The following is an 18,029-nucleotide window of genomic DNA, read 5'->3' on the forward strand; positions in this document are numbered from 1 at the left end:
TGCGGGTGACAGTGGGGAGGGGCAGCCAGGGGACGGGACCCAAAGCGGAGGAGGGGGTGCTGGGGGTGAACCGGAAACTCCCCCTAGAGACTGGGGTACGGGCGTCGGGGGAGGAGGGCATTCCAGAGCATCTGCTCGCTATTGGGTGGCCCAGAAGAGCAAGGGCATCAGAGGGGCTGCAGGAGCCCAGCCCTGGGGCAGGGGCGGGTGCTCAAGGTCGCTGCAGGTGAGAAGCCAGGGAGCCACGATGTGAGCTTTGCGTCCCTCAAGAATCCTGGTCACTGCAGTGAGTGGGTTTGTCAAATTGTCCCAAGACGCGCTCAGTGGCACTGGTCAGACGTGGCGTCAGTTACACTTTTGCCGAATGAGAACCGTGGAAAGAGAAGAGGTCCAGTGCCGGAGCCGCTCAAACTGCCCGCAGTTTGAAGAACTGACGACACCGGGATTCGTTGCAGAGATTTTTATTGGCCACTTCTTTCTTTCTTCTTCTTCCCCCTCCCCGCTGCTTGCTCCCCCATATATTCCTGCCGCCCAGGCTGCGCGGCAGCTCGTGATAGGCTGGCAGAGGAAGGGCTGACCCATTCCATGGCCTCGCATTGGTCGCTCACTCATCGCGGTATCTGGCCGGGGGGCGGGAGCACTAGAGGCCGGCAGGCCGTACCTCGCCATGTGCTCCGGCAGGGTGCCAAGGCGCCCTCTTGCATCCGCCTCCTACAGTCCAGGACTGTTGTGGGGTGTGAGCTGACCGGGAACCGAGGGGCAAAGGACAGTGGCAGGTTGTAGGATTCATGGCTCAGAGGTCCTGGTGGGTGAAGTAGTCCACACTGGGGACAGGGGCTGGGGGAGCCACCTGGGGATGGGGGGAAGGCAGTAGGAGGCCCGTGGGGATGGGGGACACTGTGAGGGTTGTGAAGATGGAGAGGGAGGCAGAGTCACTGGGGGGAGTTGTGGGAGCTGAGGGCTGAGGGCCAAAGATGGGACCATGGAAAGAGAGGTCAAGATTGTGGAAAGAGGAAAAAGTGTTGGAAAGCTGGTGTGCATTGACTCTGAAATCACAAAGGCTAGTATTTGCGAGTGTATTTGCGAAGATAGTCATCCAGGAGTTAAAATGTCCAAGAAACAAAGGAGAAGGGCCTGAGATTCGTGGACCCTGGAAACAGGGTGGCAGGTGATGTGCTGAGGCGTGCAGGTTCAGAGCTGGGCTATTTGGGGGAAGAGGCGAGACCCTGTGCTCTAGGGTCCTGCAGAGGGTTCAGGGAGGACTGTCTGGGGATGGTCCCCCACCTCCACCGAGCTCTTGATGAGGAGACATGCCCCTGTCATGCCCCTGTCACGGCCGGGGTCCACTGGGAACACTGACAGGTCCTAGGGCAGTGTGTTCCTTCCCTTTGCCCCCACAAGCCACAAGCGTGATGTCAGGCTTCACTTTCTGGGGTTTGCAAAGTGGGTGGTCGCAGTAGGATGGTTTCCTCCTACTGTGAAGAGCATGGTAAGATGTTGAAATAGCTTCTTCACTGCACATGTCCCCTCTCCCTGGGATTCTGACCAGGACTTGGGAGAACCAGACCCTCCTGACAAGGGGTGGCAGCTGGGAGGGGCCTGTGGCCTCTGGGGAGTGTCATTTGAGACAAGGAAGCAGGGAGTGCTGTAGCTCTGTCCACTGTCTGTGTGCTTGCGCCAGAGTCTTGTCATGGGAGACGAGAGGGTGAGCCATCCACCCTTCACCACAGGCAGCCTGGCCTCCCTACGTGGGGGCAGGAACCCCTCATGGGTCTGCTGTAGGAGAAGGCCAAGAGCTAGGGCTTCGAGGGGCTCCCCAAGTGCAGCAGCAAGGCCCCAGGAACTTCCCTGTGTCTAGCCCCCTCTATGGCCTCAGCAGCCATGAAAGCTCTCAAGGAAGGACTTCTGGCAGCTGTGTTTCAGGGCCACCTGGCTCTTCCTCCTCTTCTCTTGGCAAAGGTGGGCACCCCCTCTCATCCATCTGATGAGGCAACGAAGTGGGGTCTGTCCCCTGAAGCTGTGGATCCAGGCCACCTTTCATAAGAGAGCTCCACCGATGACCCTCCACCCTCCACCAAACCCTGCCCACAGAAGGCGTCAGGGCAGGAACTCTCCACCAGCAGGGATCAGCAGGAAACTGGGAGCCAGGCAGGAGGAAGCTGCCTTTCCCTCCCCTCTGGAGGTGCTGTGACCAAAGGTTTGGAGCCCCGGGCTGGTGGAAGGCACCCCACTAGCTGCCAGCAAGGCAATGATTAATTAGGCCTGGAGAGGATCCCAAGGGTTCTGAGTGGGAGGGCGTCTGGGGCAGGCACCTGGCAGACTCCTGCTCTCTGAAGGTTATAAGGGTCAGTGCATGAAAAGTCTGATACAACTTTATGGGCCCTGTTCTGCCAAGGAGGGAGATAGCATCGCTCTTCTCAAGGACCTGCAAATAGCCCTTCCCAGCTAAACAAACAGAGACCACGGTTCCTGACACATCTGGGGAGAATGCTTGAGTTACTAATTAATCAGATTATATATACATTCACTTTCTTTTTCTTACTAAAAAGTCATAAAATACACATCACATAGAAAGTACCGTCTTCAGCGACTCTAAGCGCACAGCTCAGGGGCACTAAGCACTTTCCTACTGTTGTGCAGCTGTCCCCAACCTCCATCTCTAGAATTTTCCGTCTTCCCAAATGGAAACTCTGTCTTCGTGAAACATGGATCCCCTCCCTGCCCCCAGCCCCGGCGCCCAACACTTTCTGTCTCCGGGAATCTGGGGACTCCAGGGACCTCGTGTGCATGGGTCACACGGTGTCCGGCTTGTTTCACTGAGCATCATGTCCCCTGGGACCATCCACGCTGTAGCATGAATTTCCTTCCTTGTTAAGGCTGAATAATATTTCTTTTTATTTATTTGTTTATTTTGAGAGAGTGTGTGTGTACCTGTGTGTGCATGGAGAAGGGGCAGAGGGAGAAGGAGAGAAAGAATTCCAAGCTGGCCCCACGCTGAGCTCCGAGCTTAACTCAGGGCTTGATCTCACAACAGTGTGATCATGACCTGAGTCGAAATCAAGAATCGGAGGCTTAACCAACTGAGCCACCCAGGCACTCCACTGGTGAGTAATATTTCTGTGTCTTACTTTAAAGACAGCACAAACTTATCTGTCTGTGACTGCGTTGTATCTCTTGATAGATCAGGTACCCAACGGTGGAGCGTCTGAGCAGCAGTCTTCCTGGGGAGGGAGCCTCCTCTCTGGACTCATAGGGCAGCAAAGGGCCCTGCTGGGGGAGGAGGCATCAGAAATGCACAGGAGTGGCCAGAAACCACTCCAGGGGCCTCAGTTAGGACTGCCTTGGGCATCGTAGAACAGGCCAGAAGCCCTCACCCAACAAGGGCTCGGAGCTGGCCTGGGGTTGTGATGTCCTGGGTCAGGCTCCTCTCCTGCTCCTCTGGCCTCGCTGAGTAGTCTCTACCCTCACATGCACATCTTTCCTGGACCTCCAGGCCCTATGTCCACATCAGTGCAGGACAAAGAGGGAAGAAAGCCAAGAGAAGAAGGCCGTGCTAACTCCATCCATCCTCTTCACCAGGAGCACGTGGCTTCCCATGAGCTCATCCAGCAGGCTTCCTCTTCTCTATCATTGGCCAAAACTGTCCCATGGTCACCTCCTGGAAAATCAAGTCTTACAGGAAGGCACCTAACTCACCCACACAAAGTAGGGCTCTGTTGGTGGGGGGAAAATAGTATATTTCTTCCTTCCCAATCTGTATACCCTTATTATCTTTTCTGGTCTTATTGCACAGGCTAAGATTTCCTTCGTTGATTACAAGTGGTAAAAGTGAGTCTCCTTGTCTTGTTCCCAACCTTAGAGGGAAAGCATCTAGTTTCTTACCATTAAGTGTGATATAAGCGGAGGGCTTTCGGTAGATCTTTGTTATTAAGTGAGGAAGTTCCCCTGTATTCCAAATTTGCTGAACCTTTTCCTCATGAATTAGTATTGGGTATTGTCAGATGTTTTTCCTGTATCTATTGATATGATGATGTGATTTTCCTTTCTTAGCCTGTTGATGTAATAGATTACACTAATTGATTTTAACACTAATTGATTTAATAGATTACACTAATCAGTGTAATAGATTACACTAATGTGATTGATTGCATATGTGGAATAAATCTGACTTGGTTGTGGTGTATAATTAATTTTACACATGTATTAAATTTGCTAATATTTAGTTGAGGATTTTTTCCATCTATGTCCATGTGATATATTGTTCAACTTTTTTTTGTAATGCCTTTGTCTGGTCTTGGTATTAAAATAATGCGGGGTTCATAGTATGAATTAGGAAGTACTCCCTCTGCCTCTATTTTCTGGAAGAGATTGTAGCCCTGTTATCATTTCTTGTTTGAAGGTTTAATAGATCACTAGTGAACACACTTGGGCCTTGCACTTTCTGTTTTGGAACATTATTAATTTGTGATTCAACTTTTTTAGTAGAGACAGACATATTCATACTATCTACTTCTCCATGTGTGAGTTCTGATATATTGCGTCTTTCAAGGAATTGATCCATTTTATCTAAAATGGCAAAATTTTGAGCATAGAGTTGTTCATAATACTTTTATTTTCCTCTTTAATGTCCATGGAATATGTGGTAATAGCCCTTTTTATTTCTAATTTTAATAATTTGTACATTATCTGTCTTTTTCTTTCTGGTTAGACTTGCAAGAGACTTATGAATTTTATTGATCTTTTCACAGAACTAGCTTTTTATTCTTTGATTTTTTCTACTGACTTCCTGCTTTCAGTTTCATTGATTTCTGCTCTAACTTTTACTATCTTTCTTTTGGCCACCTTCACCCACCCAATTTTCTTTTGATTAGTGTTATCCTGGTATATCTTTCTCTTTCCCTTTACTTTTAACCTATCTGTGTCTTTATATTTAATGTGTGTTTCTTGTGGACAACACGCAGTTTGGTCATGTTTTTTTATCTACTCTGATAGTCTCTCTCTCTTTTAATAGGTATTTAGGTCATTTACATTTAAACTGATTATTGATAGAGTTGAATTCGTATTTACCATATTTTTAACTGTTTGCTATTTGATGCTTTTGTCTCTCTTCCTTGTTCTTTTTTCCTTCCACTCTTTTTCTGTCTTCTCTGGTTTTGAGTATTTCTATATTATTCTGATTTCTCTCTTCCTTTAGCATATCGATTATACTCTTAAAATGCTTTTGTGGTGACCCTAGAAGTTGCAGTTTACCTTTACAAGTCATGTAAATCTGCTCTCATGTGTTTTCACTGTACCACCTCACTGGTAGTGCATGTATCTTACAACGGGGCATCCCCGCTTCTTGCCCCCCACCCCCCGTCACATCGCCGTCACACATTTCCCTTAGTCACAAGGTATATTCATCCAATATATTGTTATTATTATCCTGACTAAACTGGTAGATCTGTTAAGTATAAAAAAAATAAAATATTTTACCTTCACTTGTTTCTTCTCACTAATCTTCCTCGTTTCTTTATGTAGATCTGACCTATATCGTTTTTCTCCTCTTTAAAGAACTTCTAGTAACATTTCTTGCAAGGCTGGTCTTCTGGTGACAAATTTCCACAGTTTCTTTGTTTATATGAAAAAGTCTTTATTTCTATTTACTTTTGAAATATAATGTCACTGGATATAGAATTCTAGGTAGGTGGATTTTTTTCTTTCAACAATTTAAATATTTTATTCCATTCTCCTCTTGCTTGCATGATTTCTAAGAGAATTCTGATGTAATTCATATCTGTGTTCTTCTGTTGGTAAGGTGACTTTTTTCTTCCCCTCTGTCTTCTTTTAAAATTCTTCCTTGAGTGAAACACGAAGGCTAGAGAGGGCTGGGCCTGGATATCTTCCTTCCCTCAGTAGATGAGGAAGTATTAAAATCCACATTGAGGGGCACCTGGGTGGCTCAGTCGGTTAAGCCTCCGGCTTCGGCTCAGGTCAGATCTCACGGTCGTGGGTTCGAACCCCACATCGGGCTCTGTGCTGACAGCTAGCTCAGAGCCTGGAGCCTGCTTCCGGTTCTGTGTGTCCTTCTCTCTCTGCCCCTCCCCCTCTCATGCTCTGTCTCTCTCAGTATCAAAATAAAATTAAAAAAATAAATAAATAAAATCCACATTGAATTTTGCACATGGGATGGTGGAGGAAGACCACCATCGCCAACCGTCTACAAGTCTGAGAGAAATGCCTTGGAAGAAACCAGCCCTGATGACTCCTTGATTGAGCTTGTAGCCACCAGATCTTCTGAAGGCTAAGAGAGAGGACATCCCCCAGTGTCCAAGAATGTACAAGGGACAGAGTCACTGCAATGAGAACCCTCATCAAAGAAAAGGGGAATGAGAACCACCCAGGCTTCCTGGCCAGCTCCTACTGGGTGGGCACAGCAAGGACTCCCTTTTTACACTAATTGACTTGGAGATGTCAAGCCAACCTTGCACTACTGGCATAATTTCTGCTCAGTCATGGTTTATTATTATTTTTATACTTTAATGATTCTGTTTGCTAGGAGTTTGTTGAAGTTTTTTGTGTGTATGTCTATATATTTATCAAGAATATTGGCCTCTCAGAGTGATTTGGAGGTATTCTTTTCTTTTTCTTATTTTATTTATTTGTCAGGGGGGAAGGGATATTATTTTCATTTGTATTTTTTTAATGTTTTATTTATTTTTGAGACAGAGATAGACAGAGCACGAGCAGGCAGGGGCAGAGAGAGAGGGAGACACAGAATCGGAAACAGGCTCCAGGATCTGAGCTGTCAGCACAGAGCCCGACATGGGGCTTGAAACCATGAACGTGAGATCATGACCTGAGCCGAAGCCGGATGCTTAACCGACAGAACCACACAAGCACCTCTGTGTTTTTTGTTAGAGTTTGTGAAGGAGTGTTAGTAAGGCTTTAAATATTTGACAGAATCATTAGTGATGTCATCTGGGCCTGGGCTTTTCTTCACAGGAATTTTTTTTTATTATTCAATCTCTCCTTGTGGACCTATTCAGATTGTTTCTTTTGAGTCAGTGTGTTTGTGACTTTCTAAGTTTCTGTCCACTTCATCCAAGTTATCTAATTTGCTGGCATAAGAGGAGGGGGTCAGCTACAGGTCCATCTTACCCACTCCTCCAGAAATGGTCCTTTCTCTGAGGTCAGGGTACAAAGTGGAATGCTGAGAACAGGGAAGGAAGCATTCCAATGAGAGCACCAATGCTCTAGAATGAGGGCGTTCAAAGGCGGGAGAACTAAGGGGATGGGAAGCCCCAAAGAAGGAGTGGGTGGTGTGGACGACTCCTGAGACCTTGTGTGGATGACCCCTGAAAGACCTTGTTGGCAGCCGCTGTGAAGACAAAATGTGAGGGTGAGGAAGAAATGATCAAAAGTTTCCTGAAGGTTTCCTGGGTAGGAAAACCCCTGTGTGAGAGACCTTTGAGGAATTTCACCATGCAGTCTTACTTTCTTGTTCAAGATTTCAAAACTGTGCCCTTGGGAGTGGCCCTGCAGCTAGAGCCAGGGTGACACCAATCCAGAATGAACAGGCACTTCTGCCCATGCTGCCCCCAGTATCTCCTTGTCTCACCTGCTAGGTGAGGTCTCCCTTTCTCTCTTGGCCTTCTCTACCCCCCAGCTGCACCCCTACACTTGCTCCCACCCCACCCCCCTCCCCGTGTTTCCATGGCTTAGTTCACAGCAAGGCTCCCTGATACTGGCTCCCATTATCAAAGCTTTTTCCAGGGCTGTTATCAGCAGCTGCTGAGAGTTTATGGGGTACAGAGTTTACTCAAGGAGGGCCCATCTTGGGATATGGGGATGACCTTGACATCCCCAAATCAGAGGCCTCCGGGCCCTTCCCATGCTGGCTATGGCAGAGCACACCAAGGCAGAGGCCCACCCCTCTTCCACCCTCGTGCTATTTCTGATGCCCCTCTCAGCTCCTCTGACAAAAGGAAAAGAGCATGCATTCCAAGGAAGAGTTCATGGTCATAACTGAAGTGGGTTTAGAAAGTGGAATGTTCTTGGTGAGATTCACAGTGAGTGGCCATCCGCAGAACTTTAGAGGTGGTAACAACCAGTGCCTAGAATGGGCTACGCACCTGCATTACAGCTTTTCTCCTCTCCACCCTCAGCGTTGAAGTGCCATTACCAAGCCATTTTGCAGATGAGGAAACAGAGGCACAGAGAGGTTATGTAACTTGTCCGTGGTCGAGTTATTGGATGGTGGAGGCAGGATTTGGTCCCCGACAGTCTGGCTAGAAGACTGTGCTCCTGATGGTGACACTTTCTGTCTGAGGTAACAATGAAAGGGAGACAGTGCAGTTGCAGAGAACTTGCTTTTGAGAAATTATGCCATGGAGAGGAGAAGTGAACGTGCATTTAAGGGAAACACAGCACGGGCCAATGTGGGGCATCTGTCTCTGCCTGGAGGAGTGTGTATGCAGTGTCTCAGGGTTGGAGTGGGGCTCAGTGAGGCGTCCATGAGGGGTACATTGGGATCTTTGCCAGTGAGGCTGTAGCCCAGGGCCCTGCAAGGCCCTGCAAGGTGTGCAGGGCCCATATTCTGTCCACAGGCAAGCCTGCACGTGCCTATCTCTGTTGTTGCTTTGCTGTGCAGAATCCCAGCATTGCAAAAGTTAAGTCAGGAGCCAGCAGGTCACGGGAGCTGGGACCCCATAGAGAGCTTGTGACAGTCACACACACACATACCCCAACCTCTCCCAGAGCTGAGGCCCAACTCTGCTAAGGGCTTGTTCCCAGGTCCCTGACCCCCAGGAGACCCAGTCCACTCCTCTGTTTTGCTGGGTGCTACCAAAACCATGGCCTGGAGTGAGGGTCTTATCCCTGCTTTGGACACAAGGCCTGGAGGCTGACCCCACCTCTCTGGGCTCTTTGGGAACAGTAAGAACATCCTTTAAAAGCACAAAGCGCCACTCCACCCACCCTTGTGTGCTGGCAGCAGCCCCTCAGCCTCTCTGCTCCCAACTCTGCCCTGGGTCCAGGACGCTGCCTGGTGTGGAGGGCAGTCAGGTCAGATGTGTGGGACCCCGGGGAGGAGTTCAGGGAGTAGAAGACAGTGAGAGGATGACCTGGGATAGATGTGAGTGTGGCTAAACAGAACCATACCTTGGAAAGCCTGAGCCCTCCTCATGGAGATGTGGGATCTATTTGTCTTAAAAAGAAAAAAAATTCAGGGATAAATGGGCACCTCTGTGAGTCCCCTTCTCCTGATGGAGGGGGCAGGGGAGTAGAGGCTCCCAGGACTCTGGGCTCTCTCCCGAAGGGGCAGCTCTCAAGGCTCCTGTGGAAGCAGGACTGAACAGGAGTGAACACAAGGATGGCTTATAGCAAATAAGCATTAAAAAATGTTTCTAAAGGGGTGCCTGGGTGGCTCAGTTGGTTAAATGCCCAGCTTCAACTCAGGTCATGATCTTGTGGTTCTTGAGTTTGATGCCTGCATCAGGCTCGGTGCTCATGGCGCCTTCCTCCAACTTCCAAGCCAGCAGCCTCGCATCATGCTTCAGAGTCACGTGGCCTTCTTCTGGGCCAAATCTCCCACTGCCTCTATCACATGACACTTGAGGTGACATTTACAGCCCACCTGGATAATCCAGGACAACCTTCCCATCTCCAGACCCTGAATTCAATCACATCTGCAAAGTTGCTTTTGGCATATGAGGGGACCTTCACATGTTCCAGGGATTATGACCTGATATCTTTGGGGTCTATCTTTTAGCCGGCCACAGACACATTCTCACAAACACAGTATAATTATGGTCACATAGACAGACCCAGATACACACACCTCCAAACCTCTTCCCCTCAGCCTGCTCAGGCCAGATGTAGGGAGCCACGGAACTCTTCCCTGTCCCCTATGACCATCTTCCTTTCCCTGATAATACTGGGCAAATCCCTCCCTTGTTCCCAGTGTCCCTTCAATCTAAGAAGCCCTTCCTCACTCCTGCCTTCAGAATATAACCTATCTTGAGGCCTTAAAGCTGAAGGCCTAGTTCTGAGCCAGCCACTTCCTCCACACAGTCCCTCTACTCTGCAGTTACCTGCTCACACCTAGGCCTCACTGCCACACCCTGTGGGTTCGCAGAGGACATTAACTGAAAAAAGGATTAGAAAAAAATCAAAGGTCACCAAGCAAAACTCTTAAAGGGTGATTGTGTGCGTGTGCCACAGTGCCTGAGTTTGGGAGTCCGGTGACTGTTGGACAGACATCTCAGCACTGGCTGACCTAGGCCATTTGGGCCTGGGGCTTGGATGGGGCTGGACAGCTCCCCTAGAACGTGGCCCTGATCAACCTAGGAAGAGGTCGCCTTTCTGAGCCCACATCTGCCCCCAAGTGCTAGTCCTAAGGGCCAGACTCCATGGACCAGCCAGAGGATTTCTGCTCCAGGTGAGTGCTGGCTTAAAGAGTAGTCACTTAAGAATTGGCTGGTCCCAACCCATGGGGGCCTCACCTCATTTTGCTGACTCCCTGGGGCTTCACACCCTTTATCTACAACTTTCCCCCCAATATCCCCCAGGCTCAGGATTCTACGGACTCTATTTGCACAGAAGGCATCCTTGGGGTCTGTTCCCCACCAGGGACTCAGACTCAGCCCCTGGTTCAAGACCCCCAGCCTGGGCCACCAAAGGGTGCAGTGAGATGGGTGTGATGGGGAACTCAGGAACACAGTGCGGGCCGGGTGGGAAGTGTGGCTCTTTGCCAAGGCCAGCTTTGTTCAAGGCTCCCAAGAAAGGGAAGGGAGAGAAGGGAGGAAAGGGCAGAGTGCAGGCCCTTGTAGATGCCTCATCTAGGCTTTCGACCTGGCCTAGCCAGGTTTGTGGAAGGACACGGGAAGGGAGGTGCAGAGCAGGAAGGCGCCCCCCTAGCATTTGGGTCAGTGGTAGCGAGCGCCTACCCCAAGTGACCTTTATTCAAGGTGACAAGGTCAGAGGCAAAGCCTTGGAGCGGAGCACCACCTCCCACCCCCACTCCCACCCCCGACTGAGGTCCTGGGAAGGAAGAACTACCAAACGTTGGCCTGGAGTCACCTGGGGAGATGGGGATGCATCTGAGCCCCTGCCCATCGATGCAAGGGCCCAGGTTGTGGGGGGTCGTGGGGCAAGGTCGGGGTCACTGTTGCCACACATGTGCTGACCCTGCCTGACTGCCCCCAGTGCGGAGTCCCGTGCCGCCACAGCCCGAAAAATACTCCAGGAAACGCTGGAGAGGCTGAGCCAGGAGCAGCTGAAGCGCTTCCGCCACAAGTTGCGTGACATGCCAGTGGACGGCCGGAGCATCCCATGGGGGCGGTTGGAGGGCAAGGACGAATTGCACCTCGTGGAGGAGATGATCCAGTTCTATGGGCCGGAGCTTGCACTGGACGTGACCCGAAGGACTCTGAAGAGGGCAGACATCCGAGAAGTGGCAGAGCATCTCAAGGACCAGCTGAAGGGTGAGCCAGGGTCCCCACCCTTCCATCTGCTCCCACCCGGGGAGAGTCTGGGCCTCGGGCTGCTACCCTTCCGGCTTCCCCAGAAAAACCCAGGCATGCCCCTGGCCAGAGAGCACCCCATGCACAAATTCAGGAGCCCCAGGTCTCAGATCCTGCGTGCTCTTGAGGAGTAGCCCCAACTCCCTACTGCACCCCCTGCACCCCCTGCACATTCAGCAGGGCCTCAGCCAGGTCTCCCTTCCAGGGCTCGGCTCCGGCTCCTTCATGCTGCTCTCCGTGTCCGGTAGGTCTTTCTCAGAGGGAAGCACAAGACCCAAGCTGTTGGCAGGCGAGGACAATGGGGGAGGGGAGGTGGGGTGACCCCCAGGTTTGCAGCAGGAGTGTCCTTTACGCCACTCAGAGTATCCGGACAGCTGGTCCCAGGGAGCAGAGCTGTGTGGGTGGGCTGGCTGGGGAGAGGGGCTGGGGGAAACAGACCTGAACCTAGAGGGTTGGGGAACACCTGCGAGGGTCAGCCGACACAGCCCATTCCACCCTTGTCCTCTCCCCACCCACCCGGCCCCTCTCCCGGGCCCTACCAGAGTACAAGAAGAAATACAGAGAGCACGTCCTGCAGCAGCATGCCAAGGTTAAGGAGAGGAACGCCCGCTCCGTGAAGATCAACAAACGCTTCACCAAACTGCTGATCGCGCGGGAAGGCGCCGCCCCGGTGGCCGGCGCTCCGGAGCCCGCCGAAGAGCCGCAGCCACAGCGTGCTCGTCGCTCCGACACTCACACCTTCAGCCGCCTGTTCGGCCGCGACGAAGAAGGCCAGCGGCCCCTGACGGTCTTGCTGCAGGGCCCGGCGGGCATCGGCAAAACCATGGCGGCCAAGAAAATCCTGTACGACTGGGCGGCCGGCAAGCTGTACCACGACCAGGTGGACTTCGCCTTCTTCTTGCCCTGCCGCGAGCTGCTGGAGCGGCCGGGCGCGTGCAGCCTGGCCGGCCTGGTCCTGGACCAGTGTCCCCGCCGCAGCGCGCCCGTGGGCCTCATGCTCTCCCGTCCCGAGCGGCTGCTCTTCATCCTGGACGGCGCGGACGAGCTGCCCCCGCCGGGGCCCACCGAGGGGGCCCCCTGCACCGACCCCTTCGAGGAGGCGGAGGGCGCGCGGGTGCTGAGCGGGCTGATGGGCAAGACGCTGCTGCCCGGCGCCCGCCTGCTGGTGACCGCCCGTGCCACCGCCCCCGGGAGGCTGCAGAGCCGCCTGTGCTCGCCGCAGTGCGCAGAGGTGTGCGGCTTCTCCGACAAAGACAAGAAGAAGTACTTCCACAAGTTTTTTCGGGACGAATGGGTGGCGGAGCGTGCCTACCGCTCTGTGAAGGAGAACGAGACACTCTTTGCACTGTGCTTCGTGCCCTTCGTGTGCTGGATCGTGTGCACGGTTCTGCACCAGCAGCTCCAGCTCGGCCAGGACCTGTCGCGCACCTCCAAGACCACTACGTCGGTGTACCTGCTTTTCATTGCCAGCCTCCTGAGCCCGGCACCCACCGCTGATGGGCCCCAGGTGCAACAGGAGCTGCGGAAGCTGTGCCGCCTGGCCCGTGAAGGCCTCCTTGGGCACAGGGCACACTTCACCGAGAAAGATCTGGAAAGATTGGAACTTCATGGCTCTAAAGTTCAGATGCTGTTTCTCAGCAAGAAAGAGCTGCCAGGTGTGCTGGAGACTGAGGTCACCTACCAGTTCATGGACCAGAGCTTTCAGGAATTCTTTGCCGCGCTGTCCTACCTGCTGGAGGACAAGGGAAACCTCAGGGCACCGACTGACAGCGTCGGGGCGCTTCTGCAAGCGGACGCTGAGCAGCGCGGCCACCTCACGCTCACCACGCGCTTCCTCTTCGGGCTGCTGAACACAGAACGGATGCGTGACATCAAGCACCACTTCGGCTGTGTGGTTTCAGAGCATGTGAAGCAGGATGTCCTGCGGTGGATGCAGGACCAGGGCCACCAGAGGGCGGCACTGGAGGGGACCAAAGAGACTGAAGCGCCAGAGGGCTCGGAGGAGCTGGAAGAGGAGGAGGGCGAGCTCAACTACCCACTGGAGCTGCTGTACTGCCTGTACGAGACTCAGGAGGACGCCTTTGTGCGCCAGGCCCTGCGCGGCCTCCCTGAGCTGGTGCTGGAGCGAGTGCGCCTCAGCCGCATGGATGTGGTGGTCCTGAGCTACTGCGTAAGGTGCTGCCCCGAGGGGCAGGCACTGCGGCTGGCTAGCTGTGGACTGGCCCCTGCACAGGAGAAGAAAAAGAAGAAGAGCCTGATGAAAAGACTGCATGGCAGCCTGGGTGGCAGCTCGTGAGTCTGCAGGGCGAGGCTGCCCTGGTTCCCGGCCCTGGGGTGGGGAGGCATTTTGTGCCAGTGCATGCCCGTGCACCCGAGTATTCATATGAACAGGGGAAGCCTGTCCCCCAGAGGAGGGCAGGACTTCAGGGCTGGTTTTCCCCACCCCCCTGCAAGGCAGCCTCCCAATGTCCACCTCCTTCCCCAAGGTGTCCTTGCCATGCCAACCCGCAGCTATTCACATCTGGGGCAAATCTCCTAGCATGGTCATGTAGCTCTGGAATACACCGTGCCTGCTGAGCCTTGAGCTTTTGCACCTGCTGTTTTGTCCACCCAGAATACTCTGGGTATTATTTGCTGCCCATCCTCAATGCTTTCCCAGCCTCCCTCTGCTGGCCCGGGACCCCTTTGGCCCAGAAACACCCCACTGACCACTGTATGCCATGACATCTACCCATGCCTGTCTCCTCCACCAGACCTTGAGCTCCTTCAGGGCAAGTCTTCTGTGTACGTAACTCCAACCCAGCACTTGACCCAGAGCTCAGCATCTGTTGAGATAATGACAGGCTGGGGCTGGGGACACCCACTGCAGGTGCAAGACAGACCCACATGGGATGTGGGTGACATGCCCCCCAACTGGACTCAAGCAGGCTGCTTCATCAGGGAGCTGCAAGGGGCCACAGATGAGCGGTTTCACTCTGGGTTTGGAGCAAGGAGGGTGGAGGAGTCCCAGTTCAGCTTGAGGTGGAGGGCAGAGCCAGCTCTAACACGTCAGGGCCACAGGAAACAAGTAGGGACTGGAAGGGGACAAGTGGGCCTCACCTTGCTCTCTGTCTTAGCAGCTCACAAGCCACCACGAAAAAACCCCAGGCTTCTCCACTGCGTTCACTCTTTGAGGCCATGACTGACAAACACTGCGGTCTCAACAGCCTGACGTGAGTGACCATGCCGCCACAGCTCCCCTGGAAGGGATGCAGAGCAGGACACTCTGGGCAGAGACAGAGGGACAGCGCTGTCTGGAAAGAGCTGAGGGGACAGGCTGAGAGCCAGTGGCCTCTGGCATCTTGTGCTGGGGTCGACAGGCTCTGTCCACATAGCGCAGAGGAGGGAAGAGGGGATGGGGCCTGCAGCCAGGAAGGAGGTTTTAGTGGAAAGCAGGGTGCAGCTGAGCATTCTGGGGGAGGGATAAAGAAGACCAGAATAAATTTTCCTTCCAAAGGAAGGCTACTAGAAGCTATTGGAAAGTGATGGGCCATCTCTCTGGACTTTTACAAGCAATGGAGGGAGGTGTTCAGGGCACAGGCTCTGAGGCCAGGCTGCCTGCCTCCAAGCCCTTGGGCAAGTCAGTCTGTCTGATCTTGTTTCCTCCTCTATGAAATGGAGCTGGTAGATTCTGCCTCAGAGGGTTGGTATGAGAGTTAATGTGGCAACACATGTCCAACACTGAGTACATGACCTATAACCAAGTAAGCAGAAAGTAAGAGAAACCGTAGGAGCTAGTACTGAGGGGGGTGGGGGGGAGGAAGCATGGTGAGATAGGCACAGCCCTACGGCCATGGTGACATGGTCACTTCGCTTGGTATGAGGTTCCAGCAACTTGGAAATAAACATCAGGAGCCAAGAATGTGATTGGCACATTCGGCCCATAGACAAGCACTGCCACTAAACTGAACGCATGGTGTTCACCACCGCGGTATTTATAATGGTCCCTCATTGTTAGGGACCAGCTAAATGAATAAAGCACGGCCTATCTTAACTCCATGCTCAGCTATCTGTAGTCGAACACGTTCGCAGTAAGATCTGCACTGGCTCATCCAACAGCTGGTAGAGAATGGCGTCCTAAGGAAAAGTGGCGTGCAGTCCAGCACGCACATGCACATGTGGTCAAGGCTCGCCGGGGACACATGTGGTGGGTGCCAAGGGACAGGAGACACTGTTCCTGTTGAATCAGCACCTCTCCAGACTGAGCCTCAGCCACCCAAGAAGCAGGCAGTTTGCAGAGCTGGGGGCAGTAAAGCGGCCAAGGGGACTGGAGACAGATGCGTGTGCTCTTGGCCACAGGCTGTGCCGCTGCAAACTGTCTGACTCTGTCTGCCGAGACCTCTCTGAGGCCCTGAGGGAGGCCCCCACCCTGACCGAGCTGGGTCTCCTCCACAACTGGCTCAGTGAGGCTGGCCTGCGTGTGCTGAGTGAGGGCCTGGCCTGGCCCCAGTGCCGGGTGAAGAAGCTCAGGTGAGGGCCTGGCCTGGGAGAGAACAGGGGGAGGCACGAAGTGGGGTAAGGGTGTGGTTCACAGCAGTTGCTGAGGGTTACCGTTCCCCCAGGGTGCAGCAGCCCAGCCTCCAGGAGGCGCTTCAGTACCTCATCGGCCTGCTCAGGCAGAGCCCGGCATTGACCACCCTGGATCTAAGTGACTGCCAACTGCCAAGGCCCATGGTAACCTACCTGTGTGCAGTCCTACAGCATCCAGGATGTCGCCTACAGACCCTCAGGTAGATACAGGCACAGAAAGGGGGCTGGGGACTCAGCCTCTCAATCATGGATTGGGCTGGGTGCCTAGGGACTTCCCCTGGACCCTAAGAGGAACTCCTTCCAGGGGCCCAACCCCACCCCGAGTGACCACACTCAAACCCAGCCCCCTGGAGACCCATGCTCCAAAGTCCTAGCCCCATCCCTTGACCTCAACCATTTTGCCAGACCAAATGTCCATCTGGGGCCCATGGCAAGTCTGGGCCAATGATCCCAACACCCTTTTACTCCCCCAAAGGCCCTGGCCCCACCCCCTAACCCCTTTCCCCAGCCTCTGACACCCTGACTAACCACCTCTGTCACTGTGTGCTTTTGGCACAGCCCAGGCCAACACCCCCATCATTACCCCCACACTGCTATCCCCCAGCCTTGACCTCAGCTTCCCCAACCAACTCCCACTTCTGTCCTACGCACATGGCTACAGTCTGACCTCTGTGGAGCTGAGCAAGCAGTCACTGCAGGAGCTGCAGGAGGTGAAGAAAGCAAAGCCAGGTCTGGTCATCACACACCCATTGCTGGACAGTCATCCCTAAGCCTCCCACAGGATTCAACTCTGTCTTCTGAGGCCCTGAACGCCAGGAGGAGGACTCTAGTCAGCCCTATGGAATAGACGTCCTCATCCCAAGGGCAGGAAGATGTTGTTCTCTGCTCTGGGCAGCTCTTTTGAGCCCAGGGGACCCTGGGCAGGCAGGTGAGAGGCAAGGACACACATGGTCTCTTACCTGGTCAGGCACAGGTTCCAGGACATGCCCCTCCCCGCATACCCTGGGCAGGTATGGTACCAAGTTCTGTCTCTGTTCTCCTAACTCAACCCCCACCATTGCTCCACCCACCTTTCTCTCCTGGGACCCGCTAGCCATCCCCCGTCAGATACCTCCAGCGACAATAATGCAGACAGCTCCTAGTCATCAAGCCCCTGCCATGTATTGGCCTTGACCTGGTATGCTCAGTGCAGTACGACCCCTTCACTGATCCCATCCCCATCTGCACTGTGGGCCCCACAGCCCCACAGCCCCACAACTCTGCCGTTGGCCACAGGGGATCAGGCAGGGGCTGGCTCCTGACCAAAGGTAGGCAGGTCACTATTCCTCCCTAGGAACTTGGGTCCTGGCACTGGAAGTAAAGCCACCCCCGAGGCTGTGTGGTGCCAGCCCAGAGGTGTCCACTCACTGTCTAGGTCTTCAGAGATGGAGACCAGGGGAGAGGGACCACAGCAGCAGCCTGGACTCCAGGCGGGAGCCGTGACAGCAGGGGCAGCAAGCAGCCTGTCCTCAAGCCCAAGTGCTAATAATACATTCTCCTTTGGATTCATTGCTGTTGATTTGTGTTGCAAGCGGCCAAGGTGCTCACAATCTCTTCTTTGGTCCCCAAACTGCCTGCATGGGGTGGGGTTGCATTCTCCACTTCTCAGATGAGGAAACGGAGACTCAGGGCTACAGCCTGACTACAGGGAGCTCTGAGGTGAGGCCTGGCTTTGATGGACAGGGCGAGCAGCAGACAGCCCCCCGAGTCTTCAGGTCTTCTCTGCTCAACCCTGCAGGGCTTAGCCAGCTCCTGGGACGCCAGTTCCGGTGGGAGAAAAGCATGGACGTCAGCTCCTTCACTTCTAGGGAGAAGTTCCCTTCCATAATCGTTGTTCAAGTCCAGTCATTCATTCCACAAAACAGACAAACCCCTGCCTTGCTGAAACTGGCAGGAAGACAGACAATAAACAGGTAT

General features: G+C 53.5%; 1 protein-coding gene across 4 annotated transcripts; it reads left to right on the forward strand.

Annotated features, from left to right (window-relative positions):
• Positions 1-924: 924 nt before the first annotated feature.
• On the forward strand, positions 925-17,621 carry NLRP6 (NLR family pyrin domain containing 6). 4 transcript variants are annotated; one of them, XM_029956339.1, is made up of 10 exons: positions 3,083-3,104; positions 8,148-8,311; positions 10,204-10,420; positions 11,188-11,465; positions 11,710-11,748; positions 12,047-13,796; positions 14,621-14,716; positions 15,843-16,013; positions 16,106-16,273; positions 16,735-17,621. In XM_029956339.1, the coding sequence occupies exons 3-10, from the start codon at positions 10,392-10,394 to the stop codon at positions 16,841-16,843; spliced, it is 2,640 nt and encodes an 879-aa protein (XP_029812199.1). In that variant the 5' UTR covers positions 3,083-3,104; positions 8,148-8,311; positions 10,204-10,391; the 3' UTR covers positions 16,844-17,621. The 4 variants fall into 4 exon arrangements, with proteins under 4 accessions (XP_029812198.1, XP_029812199.1, XP_029812200.1 ...); XM_029956338.1 differs by lacking the exon at positions 8,148-8,311 and having other exon boundaries at positions 925-3,104; XM_029956340.1 differs by lacking the exon at positions 3,083-3,104 and having other exon boundaries at positions 7,727-8,311.
• The last annotated feature ends 408 nt before the right edge of the window (positions 17,622-18,029 follow it).

The sequence above is a fragment of the Suricata suricatta genome, chromosome 11 (genome assembly GCF_006229205.1).
Source record: "Suricata suricatta isolate VVHF042 chromosome 11, meerkat_22Aug2017_6uvM2_HiC, whole genome shotgun sequence".
Classification (NCBI taxonomy): Eukaryota; Metazoa; Chordata; class Mammalia; order Carnivora; family Herpestidae; genus Suricata; species Suricata suricatta.

What these genes read in the sequence shown, in the direction of transcription:
- NLRP6 (XM_029956338.1), top strand. Translation starts at nt 10,392, where the DNA reads ATGGACCAGCCAGAGGATTTCTGCTCCAG. An exon ending in GGCAGCCTGGGTGGCAGCTC is followed by an intron (nt 13,797 to 14,620) that starts GTGAGTCTGCAG and finishes TCTCTGTCTTAG; the next exon opens with CAGCTCACAAGCCACCACGA. An exon ending in TGTCGCCTACAGACCCTCAG is followed by an intron (nt 16,274 to 16,734) that starts GTAGATACAGGC and finishes ACATGGCTACAG; the next exon opens with TCTGACCTCTGTGGAGCTGA.